Source organism: Cryptomeria japonica, chromosome 3 (genome assembly GCF_030272615.1).
Source record: "Cryptomeria japonica chromosome 3, Sugi_1.0, whole genome shotgun sequence".
Classification (NCBI taxonomy): domain Eukaryota; kingdom Viridiplantae; phylum Streptophyta; class Pinopsida; order Cupressales; family Cupressaceae; genus Cryptomeria; species Cryptomeria japonica.
Window position 1 is genome coordinate 60,004,206 of NC_081407.1, and position 21,149 is coordinate 60,025,354.

Below are 21,149 nucleotides of genomic sequence, written 5' to 3' on the forward strand. Positions count from 1 at the left end.
ATCACACAGATCATAGAGAGAATCCACCCTTAATTTCTAGCAGCCCACACTCAAATCAACTATTACAACATTCTGCCAAAATGGTTCTGCTACCAATGTAGTAGCAAACTAGTGAGCCAAATACTAACTTCTCCCATACTAGAGATCCAGAAACACAAGATACTAATAATACTTGTGTAGACATACTCACCATTCAAATCATAAATCATAATGCTTAATCATTAGAAGATACAAACCTCCTACAGATTGCCAAAACAAGCTCATTGTCTGGGTAACAATATCAAACATTCTAGAACAAACTTCTGGACCACTTTCATCAACTCATGTTTCAGCCAATTTCATAGTCATATCAATCAATGCGACTGCATAAGACTATCACAAGTCAAAATGCACTAACATGACAATGACAATAACACAATTGACTCTTCGGATGCATCAAAGGTAAAATAACAACAATCACCTCAATGACAACTTCTAGCACATAATTTGATATCAATGACAACTTCTACTCAACATTATTCATACATACCTCAATATACATTATAGAACCATGGCCTTGTGACCAATTCATAAAATTAGAACATTGGACCAAGCAAGAATGATATTGGGATATAGTACTTTTCTAGTAATATATTTGAAATGCACCCTAATCCAACCCTCACCAAAAAAATCAATATGCTAAAGAGTGATTGTCCACAATGAATTGTGAGTATCCTAGAGAAGACCCAATTTGTCCCATGTTGTCTATTGTAGTAATTCAAGCTTCCAACCCACATGTTGCTGCAAGAAAAAAGGATCTATGGATCCAAGCTCATCAAAACCACCATTACTATGTGATCTCCACCTCTCTATGGTGACGACCTTGATAGTTTCAAATTTCCATGGCCTAGTGGTTCAAATACTCCATATGCAATATTATGAAATGAACCAATACTATCTTTATGCTTGGAATCAAAGCATGGTGCAGGTTTCCATGTGGGCAAGTAGCTATCTATATAAGGATTAAGACATGGCGATGTGAATTCTTACCCTCTTTTAGAATTGATGTCTACAATCTTTTCCATGTGTAGGTATAAGTTGATACTCTTTTAAAAATTGATGTCATTCTAACATGGTCTAAGCTCAAGCCTTCTATGTTGCTATTTTATAAACCCAACTACCCCATCAAGGGAAGAATGATGATAAAGCAATAACAAACAAATACTGATATATTGTTTTATGAAAATAATAAGAAATACTGTTAGAAATTAGGATCTTAGGCTACTAATCATTATAAACAAGGTATAAAATAAATAAAATGAGAATCATACATGCATAAATGTAAACATTACACAAGATATACATGGGGAAAACCCTTTCGGGTTAAAAAAACCCATAAAGCATCATTTAATTAAAACACTTACAAATATAGTCTATCATAAAATAGACATGAACCTGGGGACACTCCTCCAATACTTCCACATGGCCAATAATACCTCATATGCATAGTGATACAACTCGCCATAAAGCTCCAAATTCACACACCTCTCAAATGAGAGAGAACCTCCTTAAATATAGGAGGAAGGGTGACTTCACTAGTCACACCTTTTCAATAACCCCCACTCATAAATAATTAATAATCTAATAGTTATTAGATTATAATTATTTCAAATGGGATATGCTTATAAAGCATATAATATATAAGGTTTTATAACCTTATATTAGAACATTATATATAAATGTTATAAGGATGTGATCCCTAATAACATTATGTTCTAACAAATACACACACTTGAGAATGTAAAACCTATTTTATTGATGGAAATGTTACAGCATTCTTATCTATTCTCCAACTTTTATAAAAATTAGACTTTACATATATAGAGTTCTCGTTGACTCTTCCACTTTCTAAAGAATCCCTAAAACAAATATTATAATATTACAAATTCTAGGGACAACTTGGCTTCTTCAACAAGCTATAGGAATGTAAATACAAATTGTTGTCGGCATAAATTCCCTGTTGTTATATTTGTTATCCGACAATGTATTAATTAATTGTATTAAGTGGGTTGTCAGTCACGAGTAGTTATGTGTCGGTTGTGTACCTCTCGACAATCGTCGGGTCCTTTAAATATGTCGTGTACTGCCAAGGAAGTAGTACGTTATTGTCGGATCTATTGTAATCCTTGGCTGACCATCTCTGGTCTCTTCTTTGTAATAATTGCATGCGCGAATAAAGATATATTTTACTGTCGGGTCTGGTATGCATTGTCATGTACATTATTATTTCTATATTTAATTTACCAGTTGTAGCAGTAAACACAAATTACATAAATGCATCATCCTTTTGGAAGAGAGAAAACTTAGTCCAATGGGTTGAGCTCAATTGGTTAAAGCATTGAGTTCATTGTGGAGACCCAAGTTCAAATTCCAAAGGGATATCCATAATGGAATTTTAAGTAGTTACTCTTGGTCTTTTGTAGTTGGCTTCCAGTGTGGAGGTGGTTTCTAGTGTGTTTGCTTGAAAGGAGTTGACATTAGTCTTCTTGTTGGGTTTGCAAGGGCTTGTATTTGTCTCATTGATGCTCATATAAGAAAAATAGTTTCAAACTATTAGCAATATAAAAAAGGGAGAGGAGATTTACAATTAAGAACAGAATATTTTTCAAAATCTTAAGATACAAAAAAAAGACTATCTAAATTAAATGCGAGTAGGTACGATTAGGTATTCTGAAACTCCCCTTAATCCTACTACCAAGTTATTGCTAGAGCAATAGCTCAATGATACCCAAATTTTCCTTAATATTTTTTGAAGTCTCCTTTGGTAATGACTTCGTGAAGATATCGCCAAGTTTGTGTGCAACAACAAACAAAAACTGATATATTGTTTTACTAAGATAATAAGCAATACACACACTAGAGAATGTAAACTCAAAACAAGAATTTTGTTGATGAATATGTTGCAGCATAACATTCTATTCATCTCCATTCTCTAATTTTAACAAAAATGAAACTATCACATATATAAAGTTCTCCTTCACTCTTCGAGTTTCTAGAGAATCCCCAAAACAAATGTTTAAATATTGCAAATTCTAGAGACAACTTGGCTTCTTCAACAAGCCAAAGAAATGCAAAAAAAATTACATAAATGCATTGTCCTTCTAAAAGAGAGTAGATTTACAATTAAGAAGAAAATATTTTTCAAAATCTTGAGATGAACAAAATGACAATCTAGCACTCCTTAATCCTGACTACCAAGGTCTGGCTCGAGCAATAGGTCAGTAACACCCAAAGTTTCCTTAAAATGTTCGAAAGTCTCCATTGGTAATGACTTTGTGAAGACATCAACATACTATTCCAGCCTAACAAATTCTAAGTATATTACTCATGTTCTCTTTCAAAAATTAAAAGCCCATTGCTTTTGTGGAAATTTGTTGATCTAAGTAAGAAAATGTTGGCAATATATGTTGTCATTGTTACATCTGCTGGATAAGCGGAAGGGGCTGACTTGCTGCCCAATATTGTATTTGAGATTTCATTTCCAGCAGTTATTTGAGCTAACAATCTGTTGTGCCTTGCACACACTCCCCGTTGTCGACAGGGTCCCCCCTCCCCTTTCTTTTTGTTTTCTCGTCTCGTCCTTGCTCAGGTTCTAAGTAGGGAGTTCCGGTAATTCGCAAGGAAGATGTAGCAGCTAAGAAATTTTTGAATGATGAGAGAATGGCTAGCCTAAGTTCTAGGTACTGGAGTGTTTACATCTTGGAAAAAAGAGGCAAGATTTTGCATCTAAGTCAGATGACCAAGCCACCAAGAGGGTTTTGAAAATTCAAAGTTTCCGAAATAATCCTGAGGCCGAGTTGAAAATGTCTTTAGGACCTCTCGAGAGCCAAAATCGGCCCCTAAGGCGAATTCAAAATCTGTAAGGCCCAAAACGTTACAACGTAAAGTTGAAATTCGGTCAACTAGCCCGAAATGCTAGGAAAAGTTCAAAATTCAAGCCATAAAGCCAAAGTTGGAGGTCACTTAAAGAAAACTCGCAAAATTGCCTCCTAGCCCGAAAAAACTAAATCGCGCAAAATGGCCTCTTAGGCAGAAAAGTGAAAAGAAGTAAATTGGGTCATAGTTTGCAAAAAGGCCCTATAGGCCAAAAATGGGCAAAACTCACGAAAAATCCTTTTAGACCAAAAACAAGAAAAGGCTCTCAAAATCAGCCTTTAAGCCGAGATTCAGAAAACGGCCTTTAAGCCCGAAAACCACTTCTAAAATCAAGCATGAAAAAGAATATTTCAAATCAAATTCACAATATTGGTTCATTAGCCGAAAATACCCTTTGGCCCGAAAAAGCACAAGTTAATAGAGTCTAAATAGCGCAATAGAGGTCTTTTGGCCGAAAATGGCTAATCTCGCGAAACTACTTAAGAGGCCGAAAAGTTAATAAGGACTAAATCTCACAAAATCATACTTCTAGGCCGAAAACTTCAAAAGGTTCACTTCACGCAATAATCATTTCACCCGAAAATAAACTTAACTCCAAGTCTCGCAAAGTAATTCTTAGGCCAAAAAGAGAAGGTTTGTAAAGTCGGCTTTTAGACCGAAGTTGCTAAGAGAGGTAGAAATAAATCGCGCAAAAGCCCTTTTAGCCTGAAATCCACATAGGGGGTTATCTTCATTTAACATCATCTCGCATTTTAAAATGTATGACCTAAGATTTCTATAAAGATCGATAAAGGAACAACCAAACTCGCAAAAGAGCCATCTTCCCCAAAAATAGAGTAGAGGAAAGTTCGTGCAAATCATACTTCTAGGCCAAAAATCATCGAGGAAGGAAATTGTGAAACGCATCAAGGAGGAAACTCACGCGATATGAGAATCATTAGAGAGATATGATTTGCGAAATACCAAGTCAAAGGCCGAAAACTTAAAATGGTTTTCTAGATCATGTGAAACCCTTTATGAAGCCGAGAATAACCAAAGCATCAGAGAATCGCGAAAGTAAGTTTCAAGCCGAAAATCCATAGGTTTCCATAGTCCCGTCAAAGGAAAAATCGCGAAAAATCATTCAAGGAAAGAATCATATGAGAAGCCGAAAAGGGAGGTAAATTCTAAATCACCATTTAACCTTCATTCTGCCGATATTTTCAAACACATCCATCATACTCTAAGATATTAAATCGCTCAAACCCCTTTAGGAGCCGAAAATGATAAGTTTGCATTTTGGAGTAGTAGATTCAAAGTTTGCATTCTAGCTTTTGAAGCCAAAAATTGCAAAGGAGTTAAGTTAATTTGAGAGGAATCATGTGAAAGAAATAAGGCGTGGGTTAAAGAGTCAAGCCCAAGAGGTTCTCCCTTCATCACCAAATTTCAACTGTTTTTGGTCAACAACCTATCATATTGCTGCCAAGTAAGTTAAATTCGTCCTTCACATGGTTGAAAAATAATCATATTTCTTTTACTTAAGATGGACTTGTAAACTAAATTGTGAAAATTTAAGCTTAAACCTTAGGAAACAATCAAACATTCACCAAAACACTCTTTTCCAAGTGCATTCTTGAAACAATCAGCATACAATTATCAAAGCATTCAAACACTAAGTCTCAAGCCAGAACGTTTGCAACTTTCCACCATTAACAATCAAGAGTTACATTTCGAAATCCACTCCAAGAACAGCAGTTAACCAAACCAACTTGACTTTCAACTTCAAATTGCATTTAGCTTCCAGACGATCAAATTTAAATTGTTATTAGCAATGTTTTCAAATTTCGATTACCTCGTTGATCGTCAATCTTAACGCTAATGTCGTCTTCTAGTTTTGCTAACCCGTTTTTGTTACCTTAAATCTCGTCTCGTAATCTGTGTCCGGTTGTACAGGATAGATGCCTAAATCGGCGACAGAGTCTTCAAAAGCACTTGGCGCAACTGTATAATGTCCCCAATTTTAGCCTTTTGGCTAATAGGCGTTATAAGGAGAAATTAATTAAATTAATTTCTTATATAGTCATTAAAATAAATTATTTATTAAAAAGTGACTTCATATTTAATTAATTTAATTAAAAGTGACTAAAGTATAAAAATAAAATAATAATTAATAGTCAATAAAAATAAATAAAGTGTACCTACCCCCTTCTAGAAAGTGTCTCGAGACAGGTTGTGGAAAAGGTTAAATAGAAGAGGATAAGAGAAGGAAAGCAAACTTAGATTGGAGTTTTTGTTATGAAGAAATGACTAATGCATGGCATTGGTGAAATCTTTGAGGACGGAAACCTTCAGCAGATTGTAGAAGGGCTGGACGAAAACCTAGTTCTTCATCTGGGAGTGGGAGATATTCAGTTTCTCACATTGTGCATAGCAGGTTATGGTGATTGGGAAGGACAATCAGTCCTTTCACTTGAGCTTATTAAAGTTACATATCAGATTTGGGTGGTTGTGCTTCAGATTTGCAGGTTTAGAAATCACCTTATTGAAGACATATTCTTGGGCAAATATACATCTAGTCCCTAAGCGATACTTATGGGAGATTTGTAGAAGAGTTATGAAGAAGTTTTCAAGGCAGATCGAAGAGCTTATGTCTTGCTGTTATCAAAGTTGCAGACCATGATCCCCACATTTTGATTCATATCTCATCACATGTGCAACGATTTTGAGATCTATGGGCACCAAAATTCATTGGGGAGTGTGGCGATATTTTTGAGGTAATTTATTGAGTGTTTGGGGTGTCTAGTTATTTATTTGAAGAAGTCGAACTATAACAGATCTGCCCCTTTGGAGTCCATCGATTTTCACCATCCAAAGTCTATAATTGCTCAAAGTCATATGGGATGATAGGCGCTGTCACATAGTTGGAAAATCCGATCAGTTGGAAGATGGTTTCTTTTGGAATGTCTGAAACAGATTACAGTGTGTTCTCAGAGCTTCACACTTGCAGCAGTAATGGCGGCCTTGTATAAGGAACGACTTGGCACTTAAGGGGCTTGATGACAGTCATATATCACACACTTCTTCACCACAGATTTCCAGGTTCTAATTATCAAATTTCCGTTGCATTTTCAATTGGTTGTAAGAGTTTATGACAGTCATATGTTCTCAGATAAATCTGAAAGTGCCCATGTCTATTTGTCTATTTGATGAATTGCTTTTGATGTAAATTGGCTAGTGAAAGTAGCCTATTTTGATTTATGAATGAAAGATCAATGAGCTGTCCCTCTTATTTGATGTATGCCAAATGTTTGTCAAATTGACACTTGGCTGCAAGTGCATATGTACTCATTGTCAACTCATATATATGTGCGGTTATGTAATGTTCCTTTGTCAATGTACGGCAAGATTGTGAATGTACGAGGTGTGACCGTACAGTGAGGGTGAGGGTGTACGGTGGAGGTGAGGTTGCAGGTGATGGTGCTACGCACAGTGAGGGTGTGGAACCATACGGTGTAGGTGAGGGTGTACGGTGACGATGTACGGTGAGGTGAGATGTACGGTGGGATGAGATGTACAGTGGGGATGTACGATGGAGGTGTGACGTATGGTGGGGATGTACAGTGAAGGTGAGATGTACAGTGGTATAATCGTACAGTGGGCTTCAACGGGTGTGCGGTGAAGGGGTTGATCTTCCGTAAGTAATGAATTCTGAAAATTAGGAATCCCTTATGCATGTATATCAGATTAACAGATATGCAACTGGAGAAAGTAAACAATGATGAGATTCAAGATTTGCCAAATCTGGAACGAGTAAACAAAACAGAATAGGGTGAGGGGTGAATCTCACCGAAACTGCAAATACCAAATAGGGAGGGTCTTTCACCTCCGAAATGGCGGATAACAAAACTCCAACAAGAATTCGCACAATAGAGAAAAATACAAAAATTCGCATACCTATGACAAAGACTAACTCGGCCATATATATGGGCTCCGAGAAACTTCCCAAAGGGTTACAAATGGGCCAACAAGACCAAACTAAGACTTGCCTAATCTAATTAAATAAGGGGCCCAAAAGATTTGTTATTAAATTTGGAGCCTTACAATAAAGTAATTAAATTTATTATTTAATTATATCGGGGACATCACAGTCCTCCCGGGCCAAAAATTGCTTGCCCTCAAGTAATTGCAGGCTTGGATGCTCCAGAATTTCCTCGCCTTCCCAGGTGGCATCCTCGATGGGTAGATTCTTCCAGCGCACAAGGAACTCCTTGATTGTGCGTGATCTCAACCTCTTTTCTCTGACCTCGATGAGCTCTGTCGACTCCAGAATTAGTTTTCCTTCCTCGTCGATGGGTGGCAAATCCTTGGACATTGTGATGCGCTGCCCGACGGCCTTCTTGAGACATTATACGTGAAAAACATTGTGAATCCGACTCCCCTCGGGAAGCTCCAACTCATAGGCAACTTTGCCCACCCTCCGAACCACCCTGTAGGGTCCATGGAAACGCGGCTTCAACTTCTCCTTACCACTTGTCTTCAAGGAGGATTGTCTGTACAGTTGAAGTCGGAGGTATACCAGATCGCCCACCTCAAAAGTTCGCTCAACCCGGTGTTGGTCAGTATACATCTTTTGTTGGTTCTGAGCCTTCTGCAGGTTATCTTTGAGAGATGTCAGGATGTCTAAACTCTCCTGAAGCCAATCTTTGGCCCTCGGTGCACGACTGTCTCCCAATGCCAAATCAACAAATGAAGAAGGTTCATAACCATATAGTGCTTTGAAGGGTGGCATGCCTATCGACATGTGATAGGTGGTGTTGTAACAATGTTCACCCAAATGTAGCCAGCGAACCCAAGCCTTCTGTTGAGCTGAGACGTAGTTCCTAAGATAACCCTCCAGCCATTTGTTCACAATCTTGGTCTGTCCGTCTGTCTGCGGATGGTAGCTCATGTTGGGCGACAACTTAGTTCCTGCCAACTGAAATAACTCCATCCAGAAGGTACTCAAAAAACGGCTATCCCTGTCACTGACTATGTTTCGCGGTAGACCATGTAAGCGGAATACCTCACGGAAGAAAAACTCGGCCACTTGAACTGCTTGGTATCCTGTGGGGATTGCAAAAAAATGGGCATACTTGGTCAAGCGGTCAACTATGACGAAAATGCAATCCTTTCCTTGCACTTTGGGGAGCCCAGTAATGAAATCCATCGAGATGCTATCCCATTTCTGGTTGGGGATTGGCAGTGGTTGCAGCAGTTCGGTCGGTAAGGTGTGCTCAGATTTGTTTTGCTGGCAGGTGGCGCATTCCTACACACACTACAAGACGTCATTCTTAAGTCCCTTCCAAGAGAACCTTTCTCGGATCTATCTGTAGGTTTTCAAGTATCCCGGGTGTCCGGCCAAGGGAGAGTCGTGCATTTCCTTCAAAATCTTTTCCTTCATCTTAGACTCAGGTACCAGATAAATTTTGTCCTTGTAGTAAATGATGTCGTCAACCACATTGTATCAGTCATCCTGCACTTGACCATCCATCAGTTGACAGGCAAAAGTATTCTTGGGGTATTCAACCAACGGGTGTTCCTTCCAATCCACCGAAATTTGGGATAGAGAACATATGGCAAGCCTTCTTGACAGGGCGTCGGCTACCACGTTATTCTTTCCCTTCACATATTCGATGTTAAAATCGAATGCCTGGACTTTGCTCACCCACTTCTATTGTCGTTCATTCAGATCCCTCTGCTCCAAGAAATATCACAAGTTGTTGTGGTTTATCCGTACGACAAACTTTGCCCCGACAAGGTACTGCCAAAACTTCGTCAGTGTGTGCATGATGGAGAGCATCTCCTTGTCGTCGATGGAGTACAACCGCTTAGCTCCCGAAAGCTTCCGACTCTCGAACACAATGGGGTGATGGTCTTGCGTCAACACCACTCCAATGCCTTCGCCCGAGGCATCGCACTCCAGGATGAAAGGGCAAGTGAAGTCTAGTAGTGCCAGAACTGAACACGTACTCATAACTTCTTTTAATTTATCGAAGGTGTGTTGCGCCTGCGCAATCCAATGGAAGGATCCTTTCTTTGTCAAATCTGTCAGTGGTGCACCAAGCTGTGAAAATCCTTTCACAAACCTTCTATAATAACTACACAACCCGAAAAATCCACGCATCTCCGAGAGAGTCTTGGGTGGAAGCCAATCCAAAATTGCTTGAATCTTCTCCTGGTGAACTTGTACCCCCTGGGCACTGATGACGTGACCCAAGTACAAGACCTCGGTCATTCCAAATTCTCATTTGGACTTTTGGCATACAATGATTGCGATTTCATAATTCTCAATACTTCATTCAAATGTCCCAAGTGTTCCTCCCAGGTCTTGTTGTAGATGAGTATGTCATCGAAGAATACCAGTAGGAACTTACGCAGTTGTTTGTTGAAGATGTGGTTCATGCAGGACTGAAAAGTGGCCAGAGCATTGGTTAATCCAAACGGCATGACCAAGAACTCATAGTGTCCATAATGGCAATGGAAGGCTGTCTTTTCCACATCTTGCTCCCTCATACAGATCTGATGGTAGCCGGAGTGGAGATCAATTTTGGAAAAATAGACTACACCATGTAGTTCGTCTAGCAACTCATCGATCCTAGGAATGGGGTATCTATTCTTGAAAGTTTTTTTGTTCAGTGTACGATAGTCAACACACATTATGAGAGTTTCGTCCTTCTTCACCAGTACCATCGAGGACGCAAAGGGGCTAGAGTTGGGTCGAATCCATCCTTTATCGAGGAGTTCCTGGATCGTTTTCTCTATCTCCTCTTTGAACTTCTTCAAGTAGCGATAGGGTGTGGTGATAACGGGTTTTGCTCCCTCCAACTCAATGGTGTGCTCAAACCCTCAATGTGGGGGTATACCAGGTGGAATATCAATGAAGACCAAACTATGCTTATCCAAAGTTGACTGAAGTTCCTCATCCTGGTAGTAAGTCGGTTGCTCTTTCACATGTTTTGTCGAGATCAAGCAATGTGTTGCCCAGACTACTTCATCATGTCTAAAGATGGCTCCCATCCGTTTGGCGGAAATCTCCCTCGTGCTGCCATTCGACATTCCTCTGAGAACCACCTTCCTATCATCTACCTCGAATGAGAACTCCATCCTTTTGAAGCTCTGCATGTACTGGTCGAGGGACTCCATCCATTGAATGCCCAATATGACATCCGTGTCATCCAGATCTATTACAAAGAAATCGTCGGTCACCACATGGTGATGCTCAGTTGCGGAACCAGGTGAGTGCATGATAGGAGATTGCCTCCTGCCACCTTAACATCGACCCCTTCATGCTCCTTTGTACACAAACCCCTTTGGGTGACGAGTGATGAGTTTATGAAGTTGAGCGAGGCCCCATTGTCGAGCATAACCAGGACTCGTTGCCCTTGGAGTGTACCACGTACCCTAAATACTGCACCTTGGGGTACCCAACAGTGTGGCAATGACGCCTCCCCTCCGTACCAAAGTGGAGATTCTCTCCGCCAGGCTGGTTTCTTCGACAGACCCTTCCCTTGGTGGTTCGCTTCCCTCAGGCTCCTCTTCTCCATCGGACATCACTTCAATATAGTGAATCTTTCCTTTGCCCAAACATCGGTGTCCTGGTTCCCATGGCTCCTTGCAGGTGAAACAATGCTTCTTCCTTTTGAGTTCCTGTTTTGCGGCTTCATCAAGCAATGACCTCTTCGGAAAGGGTTTATTATCCTTCTCCTTCGGAACGAAAGGTGGTTTGGTATGTGCAAAATTTTTGGAAGAGGAAGATGTTGCCATGTTACGGGCCTTTTTGATTGCTTCCGTGAGCATGCTCGGGTTGAACCCGTTCACCCAACCTTTCAGAGGTTCCATCAATCCGTCCATGAACAAGACCACCAATCTCCGCTCTAAGATGTCTATTGCCAACACGGATAGTCTCTGGAACTGCATGATGTAACTGTCCACAGGTCCTGATTGTTTTAGTTGTGCTAGCTTCTTGAAATTGAGTTCGGGATCCTTCCCATCAAATTGATCTATGAGCTTCTCCGTGAAGTCAGCATAGGAAGTTATCTGGTCATGGCCAAGAGTGACCATTCCATGATGCCACCATTCGTGCGCGACTCCTTCCAAGTGAAGTGTTGCAAACTTGATAGCTTCATATTTAGGCATCGGGTTGAGTTGGAAGTAGGTATCTGCTTTTTGAACCCAAGCTTGTGTCGAGGTTGATCCGGTCCCATCAAAGGATGATAGATTGATCTTGCCAACCTTCAGCTTGATGTCCTTGTTATAGTGTCCATAATAGCCCCGACTTTTGCCGCCCGAGTATTTCATCTGGAGCTCAGCATAATCCTTGAAGGATATGTCCCCCTCGAGATTTGCATCCCTCCAATCTTGGTTCAACTGTGCTGGCATCTCCTGAAAGGTGGGTTCTTGCTCCCCATGTGGTGCTTTTGATTAGTAGAACAAGTTCGTTGCAGCAAATGCCAAGGAAGCAGTCTACTTATGTCCTAAGGAGTTCTTAATTAGTAGAATTTGGTAGCAAGTGGCTAATTTGTTCACATGTCAAAGTATGTCTTTTTTAACATAAGTACCTAAACCCTTGATACCCGTAAATATGTCGGACGTAGCTAAACTGGGTCCAAAACCGCATGTTAAAACTCGTGTTATTGATTTTTCGAAAATTTTCTAAAAATCAAAGCTGCAACTAATTCTACTGATCACAATCAACAATCTATAATTTTTGCAAAAATCAATAACATGAAGGTTACTGATCTGTACTATGGAGTTTTGGAGCCAATTTAGCCGCGGCCTAAACATGTCCTTGTCCTAGAGACTCTTATGGAGATGTCTCCAGACATTGCGAGACTTGGATGTTTATATTATATCTCTACAAGCCCCTAAAAATTGGGAAACTTCCTATTGAGGTTTCTTAGATATTTAATATAAATTACAAAAAACTTCACAAAAATATGAATAGGGTTTGTGGTTTGTATTTTTAACAAAAAAATTTATTAAGCTTTTTTGGTAGTGGAAAATTTCCTTAGCAAAACCAAAGATTGAGTACAAAGAGAAACAGTAGGGCTTAAGAAGCATACACAAATTGAAGTTTTATCAATTAATTGAAAATATAGTCATCTCCCAAGCACCTCCCATGCCATGTTTTATAAATAATAGCATTCCCTTCTAGCCTGTATGCTACCTCTAGGTGATTATGATTTATATATTTTTTATATAGTGATGAAGATTATCAGATATAATTATTCTTTTGCTTTTATAGACATCTATTTCAATACTTTAAAATATTAGGATTGTATTTGAAGCATTTTAGTATGTTACATTCTTTAAAGTTTGTATATCCATGTATGATAAAAATAATAATATTAAAGTTCTAAATTATATATAATTTCTGTCTTCTCCAAGTAACTATCTCCAACTTTTTTCTGAGAACGGTGTACCTAGTCCCCATCTCTTGTACTAGTATGAGTACACATCTCTCTTGGTAACTATGCTTTATTTATGTTGAATAGTTACCGTTCATAAAACTCATCAAATGTACTCTTGGGGACATGGATGTAGCACTGTACGGACCAAGCAAGTTTCTGTATGGCTGTCTGCAATCAATTGGTCAGCAAGTCCAAGATTATATTGTCTCATCTTGACACCATATTTTAACTTGCATGTTCATATAAAATCTTTTCAAAGCAAATCTAGCTCCTTGATTTTCAAAACTAGAAAACAGATAAATCAGAGAAGACTGGATAATAAGCATTAACGAGAAAAAGTTGCATCGTTTAACCCGGTATATTATTTCATATTTGATGCATTCGATACAAAACAACGTATGATATCTGCTTGACAAGTGTTTAGCAGCATAAGAATTTCAGTAGCAATTGACCTTTGAAGTCACTGAAATCAAAATTCCCTAAGTGTCAGTGATATATTTTTCTCAATCTATCTCAAACAGTTAGAAATCTCTTTTGTATATTTATGCTCCCTTATTGCATATCCAGGACCTTCATAATGTTGATATCAAACTGAGAAATATCAGCAAACTACACCAAAAAGCCTACAAAATTGTTGAAATATCAGCTTGCTTAGGAAAATCAGGCTTGATTTACAAATGCTCTCTTCTAAGATCTTCATATAATCTTCATAAAAATCTCAGGTTTTTCAGCAGTAGAACATTAATTTCTTCACATTTTCATTTAGTTTTGGAAGAGGTGGAGGTTCTATTGGAGGGCAAGGTCTGGAATGCACACTTCTATTAGATAAATCAGAAGAACAAGTGGGTCTACAGCAAGATGTTTCAGATATACCCGAAGACTTATCCAAATATAGACGAGCTCGATAGGCAGCAAGATGAGCATAGTATGCAGGAGGCACCAAAGAGACTGGTTTTGTGCACCTGACAAATGTATAGCAAAGATTATTAATAAGTGTCTGCAGCTCATCAGACAGAAAATTATTTTCATCCCATAAAACATGATAATGAGTTGGCCTGCTTGTGCCCTTAATGCCAGAATGACTGCATAAGTAGAAGTCAAATTCTCTGGGATGCGTGATAAGAGTATCTACTACAGTGCCTGGAGGAATATTTTCGAAGGCATCAGAAGATGAAGAAAACTGCTTCCCTCCATGTGAAGTATTTCGATTGACTGTACGATGGACACGTACACCAGACAAAGAATTGCCTGGTGTAGTGGCTTGCCCATCACTAGGGAACAACCTTGTATGATGCCGCTTCTGTACCACAGCAAATGTAATAGTGGGATCATAATTTTCAAATCTTTGACAAGCAGCCTTCAATGCTCTTAGCTCATCATCCAGTACTTTGTAAAACTGTCCTTCACTCACCCCATCTCGGAAGAACACAATCCTTGCTGGAAGTTGCTTCACTTCTTCTCTGTAATCTTCCAATAACTCTCCCACCATTTCTTTCAATCCCTCAATAATTTCTTTCCTGTGTCCTTGTGATCTCATTCGAGCTACATATTTATTTGCAGCTGGCCAATTCATGCTAGCTACAACAGCTGCAATAGAAGGGCTCTTATCATCTAGAGGGTGTGGATGGGTGACATCTGCACCCAAAAAAATGGCAGGCTTGCTGAACAATCGAGGCAGCTGCTTTGGCAGTGGATTGTAGAGAGCCACAGTGCTACCACCAACCTTGGCATTTATCTTCAAGGCGAGATTTGCAAGGTATTGTGAAGAGAGTTTGTTTAAGTGTGAATAGAGACAACATTGGGTTACAACACCTATACTAGTCTCACAGATCCGCTTTAAATCTGCATATCCTTTATGTTTTCTTTCCATAACACACACTAATAGATCCAGCTTGCTTGATGCACTCTCATATATTTTTGTCAGCTTTGTTTCAAGAAGCTTTACATTGTCTAGCGTCTGCATTAGTTCAAATTGAGGACTCACAACAGTAGATCTACTTAGGGATATTCCTAGTTGATTACACCTTTGAGCCAATTCTGAGATGAACTTACCCACATTTCTCCGCTGCTCAGCATTCCCTCCAAAGCTTATCAGTCCCCATCTTTTTATATCTCTGCCTTCAACAACATGGCTTTCAAGCAAATTCCACTGTCTATCCTGCCGAACTGGAGTAAGATCTCTAATATGGCCCCCATCCCCAAGTCTAAGCTTTGGCGGGTGAAGAATTCTCCCATTTAATTTGGTCATTTCCTGAGATATAAAAATCTTGAATTCTTTGGCATAGTTCCCACTGCAACATGTAACAAAACCACACTCAGATATAACTAAAATACAAGTGGAAAGCAATGACTACTAGAATTTCTTAACACAAGGGAATTACCTTCTAGGTCCAACTGCCCCTCCAAGGACTCCCTTGATTATGGCTTTTCTTTCACGGGGCTTTTGGCAACCCATTCTCAGAATTTTGGCAGTTTGATCATCTGAGAGCTTTCCAAGAAACTTTTGACCTTCACAAATTATACAGAGCTCCATTGGGAGGTAACAAGGTTTGCTTCTGCTTATCTGCAAGCAGGGCAAGTTTATGTATTCAATTTCATGATTGTAATGCTCCTTGAAATAGTCCACAACTCGGATAACCTTTCCATCACGTTCTTTGAATGTAAGAACATCTGTGACTCCATCAGTCAAGCTATGGACCTTGTACCTCTGATCAGTGGCCCTATGGCAAACAAAGATCCTCATATTCTTCAAAGCTTTTTCTACTTCATTTTTTTCTTCTGGAGACAACATTCTTGACTTCCTCAGTGGGAGATCATGCAGAAATTCACATCTCTTCTGCAGGTATGGAATTATACCAATGCTTTCATGAAATGCAGTCACAGAGAAGTCTACGTTCAAAGCCAACCCTTGCTGGGTAGCTCTAAGACTTTGGAAAAAACCTCGCAATCCAACTGCTCCTCCACCTATGACTTCACTTCCCATGGAGCTAGAATACAGGGATCTGCTAACAGGAAAGCATTTCTCTGTTGGGTTCTCCCTAAGAACAACATCCAATGCTTGTATAAAGTCCTGAGGAAGAGCAGCATGATCTTCTTTGTTCTTCAAAAACTCATTCAATTCCTTCCCATTAAGCTTTGATGCAATCTTGATGGACACCTTAAACAATTTCTCACGATTGCTGCTGCCTCCGGCTTCACAACCCGAAGCTAATGATAGATGGATGTTGGGCTCACAAGTTGAAATGCCTCTGGCAGTTCTCATAGGCAAAGAAACAAAGAACTCCATCTTCTCCTTCTGAAATTCAACAGCACTGTACAAGTTCTTTCGACCATCAAAAGCAGGGAGAGCATTTGATAGAAGAGCGGCATTTTCTGCAACTAATTTACGCTTCAGATGCCTGGCTACCTCCTTGGATGGCGGGGGGGATATCTCCATATCATAGTGGAAGATCTGCTGTGAAGGCTCAAACTCAACAAGGAAATGATTGGCAAGAAGACAAATTGGGGGCCCTTCTTTACCTCCCTGATCAGGTCTTCTTATTGCCACAAGAGGCAAAGGAATTCCAGGCAAATTTTTGTCTACTTCACTTAGTAGATGTTTGGGAAAGGTAGGAACATCCCTTGGAGAGTTATTCATCAAAGAAGTACTGGGTTCCAGGGTTACCTCCACCTTCTCCATTAGGGAAACCAGAGATTCTGAAACTGCAAATAGAAAGCAAGAAAAATTCAAAAGATTATCACAACCACATCAGGCCCAAGAAAGAAATGAAGAAAAGATTGACAAATGAAATGGATGGGAATTGGACAACTAGAGAAATATTCAATGAAAAGTTTATTCCATTCAATGGAAATATGCATATTTGTCAATATGAAAATGACCACTCAGCTTCAACTGCATGCCAAGAAAAAAAGCAGTAAAATGCATCCCAACCAAATGGGCAAACCACTAACTATGCCTAAAGGCCAAAGCAGTAAAACGGCCAAAAAATCAACCAAATGAGGAAATATGCACTGTTTTTTCTTCTTATGCATGAATGAACAAACCTCCCTAAAGCAAAGCAACGGAAAACCCAACGAAATAGACATGCCATTAAACAAACAAATGGGGAAGAAAAACGGCAAACCACTAACATGAAAATAAATGGTCATTGCACTGTGATTGAATAAATGGATGAACAAAAGTGCCCAAACGGGCAAACATCTAACCAAATAATTCAGTAAAGAACTAGGCACTGGACTACAGTCTTGCAAAGCAGAAGAAATATAAAGAAGTGGCAACGAGTATAAGAAGCACAGGTTCGTACCTTCTGCAGCTGCTCTTGCGTTCTGACCTTCAGAGTTGAACACTTTGCCAAGACTCTTTCTGCTTTGAATCGTAATGTTTTGAGGCTGACTGGAGGGTGGTCTATGAAGCGACGGTACAGGAGCTGATGTTTGCACGGTGCTGTTGCTGTTGTAGAAGTGGGTTGCTGCAACGGGGGGTGGAAGAACTTGAAGTGGGGCATAGGATGGATAGTAGTAAAAATCCTGGGGGTGAGCATAATGCAACAGTTGCTGCTGGTTGTAGTGGTGTTGGTATGAGTAATACTCTGTTGCGGTATTTGAGAGCATAAATCCTCTGGTGTTGGAGTTAATGTTGTTAGAATGAGTTCTATTGTCTTCATAACTACTTGTAGTATTCCTTTCTCTCCAGTTAGGTTGCTGATTATGAGGTAGGGAAAACTGCCTAGAATTGGAATTGGAACTGTGCCTTCCTCCTCCTCCTCTTCTATTGGGTTTTGAGCTCCTGGATGCCATAAGGAATTGAGGGAGTTGGAGAGTGGGGATTTGGTGATATCAACAAAAATGTAAGATACCAACTAAAAGTTGTAATACTGGGGTCTCTACCAGCCAATACTAAGAACTAGACAAGGTTTGTTAATGCTACTTGGCCTGCAAGAAGGGTAGATACTACTGCTGTGAGTATAAGGGGTGGACTAGAGGACAAAAGTAGCCAGATAACAAGAAGTCGTATGTAAAAGGACTCGTGCCAAGGTGTGCCAGTACCGACAGTGTCTGTATGTCAGTACAACGCACAGTGTTCACCATAAGGGATTCGCAGGATTGCAATAGGAGAAACGACGCAACTCAGTAAAGATGAAAACCACAAATACCCACTACGAAACGCAAGCCCACCTGATGCTCCTACATTCAGTTCTTATAGCTGAACCAGGATGGATAGGATGCTTTCCACAGCCTGTCAGAAAAATCAAATATGCCGAGTAAGGACTTATATGGGTAGCAGTTAAAAAGTAAAACGCAAACACCCACAACAGAAAATGTGCTCGTTTAATGATTTTACACTTAGTCCTTACAGCTGAGCTAGCATGGGCGAAATGCTCTTTTCCGACCAGTTACTTTTCTTTTAAGTTAAAAAATTGAAAAATAGGATTGACGTTTATCAGAAGAAATGCCCAACTCAAACACCCACCAAAGAAAATGAGTTTCTATGTCCTTCCTCGAACCAGCCTGGATTCGATTACTTCGGCGCCAATTTAGAAAACAAAGAGCTGCAATTACAACAGCCAAATGAATCAATGTAAACAAATCAACAGAGCACTTCGCGGACCTGCGTATACAAAAACCTAAAGTTTAAATGAATTCCAGCGTCAAGGAAACCTAACCCACATCACAGAAGCATTCAATTCTATGAACTTTGGTCAGTCGACAGCTGCTATGTATAGACACACATTTATCCTACATTGCCAACCTGGACTTACCATCAGCTTTATATTTCAGGTGAAAAAATATCAAAATCAGATTCGAATGGCAATGCCCAGTTCTTACTATCCTGTCGCCATGTTGTTTTACACTACTGGTTAATACTCCCACCAATCTCTGAAGTTCTGCGCACAACAATTGCATGATCAGAGTCAGAATCATAAATTGGAGGCATCCCATTTATAGGGCTTAGAATTCAAATAGGTCAATTATTCTAAAATTTGGGCCTTGATTTGTCAAGTGAATGAACCTGTATTCCTGTCATTGCTGAGAGGGACATTTCATTATAATAATAACTAGCAAATTTAGTAAAAGTTGTCACAATCCCAAGTGATTATATACTTCCTGAAAGGATTCAATCCACCAATATGTTTCCAAGCCACCTTACCTTCCATGGTCCTCACCTTTGCTCTTCAATACAAGCGTGAGATTGTACCCCACATCATACTCTTTGTACCTTAAAAGCTGGCCCCATCATAAGCGGTATCACCTTCACAATTCATGGGAAGTAAATAAAATAATAAAAACTAATCTTACATGGAAGCTTTATCAAAAAAAGGTCGCATAAAAATTTAAAAAACATCAGCTTCTGTTCGATAACAATCCAACTTTTGCTCCAGAGGCATTGGAGACTCCTGTGGTAATTATTTATTTATCTCGTGCCTTAAACTAACCACCTACCAAATGCTGATCCCCTCAAAGCACGGCTAGACTCTGACAAGACATTAGATGACCTTCATCAATGCACTATTACATTTTTATGGTACCATCATTCATATCTTAGTTCCAAATAACATTTACTTAGATTAGTCTCTGAAACTAAACTATTGCTAATCACTCGCATGGTACCTTCATTCATATCTTAGTTCCAAATAACACTTACTTAGATTAGACTCTGAAACTAAACTATTGCTAATCACTCACTTGCTGCCATGGGCATCAAAACAGAAGGCTATATGTATTACAGTAATCAACCGGCAGATAAGCTGGATGATGCATTCCTGTCATCACAGAAAGGAACAAAAACATCCCTCTATGGCGGTTATAGTTATCCTTGACTCAAAAGTATGATTCGACATAACTACTGTGATATCACAAGATATATGGTATCTCTTTCATTCTACATAAGAAAATGGGACCAGTTCTCCCCATTACATCAAGAGTAGTTGATTTTTAGTTTGTCCTTAGGCATCCATACGCTTTTGGACGGTCACCCTAAAGTTGATGAGATGATATCATTCAATCAATTAAGCTTTGAAGAATATGAGCACTGAACAAACCTCCATCCATGACATCAAAATCCTATACGCAGGCTTACATAAGGTCGTTGGTCGCTTTCCCTATTAGGAAAAAATCCAGAAAAATGGTGTAAAATTCTCAAAAAAATGTGAAAGTGCCATTGTAGCTAAGAGGGGATCTAAGGCAGTCACTGACTGGGCTCTACCAGATGAAAGGAAGGCATTGAAACATAATTAGGTGAATCATGCATCCTCTTTTAATTGTTCTGGGCCTAAACAGGCACGTGTCTCTGTCCAATTGCACATCATTTCAGTTAGGAGGAGGATTCAAGTAGCTGTACTAACAATTAGCAATTCTGCAGTAATTTAGTATAATATAAATATTTTTCACACTTGTTTTGATGAGAAATGAGGTGGACAGTGGACGTAGGTACATTCTTGAGTTGTAAGATCTACCCTCTCACATCATTGGACTTGGACTCAGCAAATTGTTAGATGGCTTTTCTTGCTTTTATTTTTTGTTTTTTCCCCTTTTAATACAAGTGGGCGGCGGTACTCTTGTATCTGAGATTACATAATGTACATTTAGGTGATGGAGTTTTTAAATTATTCTTGGAGGATTCAACAATTATTAGATTGTTTTTGGATAATTTAATATAAATAGTAAAATTTTAAATGATATTTTTAGATTTATGTATTTGGATTCTAAGAATTTAAAAATTGGCTATAGAAGAGGTTTTGATTAAATTGTTCTTGGATTTAAGTCACATATTAAGAGGAAGGAATATTTTTAATTTAACTTAATAAT

The 21,149-nt window shown here is 39.2% G+C and overlaps 1 protein-coding gene across 5 annotated transcripts; it reads right to left on the reverse strand.

Annotated features, from left to right (window-relative positions):
* Positions 1–13,668: 13,668 nt before the first annotated feature.
* On the reverse strand, positions 13,669–20,543 carry LOC131032777 (protein argonaute 7). Of its 5 annotated transcripts, none has more exons than XM_057963836.2 (7): positions 20,384–20,543; positions 19,492–19,593; positions 19,103–19,228; positions 18,814–18,892; positions 17,648–18,579; positions 15,725–17,045; positions 13,669–15,634 (listed from the first exon to the last, which is right to left on the reverse strand). In XM_057963836.2, the coding sequence occupies exons 5-7, from the start codon at positions 18,138–18,140 to the stop codon at positions 14,071–14,073; spliced, it is 3,378 nt and encodes a 1,125-aa protein (XP_057819819.2). In that variant the 5' UTR covers positions 18,141–18,579; positions 18,814–18,892; positions 19,103–19,228; positions 19,492–19,593; positions 20,384–20,543; the 3' UTR covers positions 13,669–14,070. The 5 variants fall into 5 exon arrangements, with proteins under 5 accessions (XP_057819819.2, XP_059074040.1, XP_057819814.2 ...); XM_059218057.1 differs by having other exon boundaries at positions 17,648–18,398; positions 18,519–18,579; positions 19,492–20,543; XM_057963831.2 differs by lacking the exons at positions 19,492–19,593; positions 20,384–20,543 and adding an exon at positions 19,354–19,478.
* Positions 20,544–21,149: the final 606 nt, after the last annotated feature.

What these genes read in the sequence shown, in the direction of transcription:
- LOC131032777 (XM_057963836.2), bottom strand. Translation starts at nt 18,140, where the DNA reads ATGGCATCCAGGAGCTCAAAACCCAATAGAAGAGGAGGAGGAGGAAGG. An exon ending in CGCAAGAGCAGCTGCAGAAG is followed by an intron (nt 17,046 to 17,647) that starts GTACGAACCTGT and finishes TTCTATTTGCAG; the next exon opens with TTTCAGAATCTCTGGTTTCC. An exon ending in GGGGCAGTTGGACCTAGAAG is followed by an intron (nt 15,635 to 15,724) that starts GTAATTCCCTTG and finishes TACATGTTGCAG; the next exon opens with TGGGAACTATGCCAAAGAAT.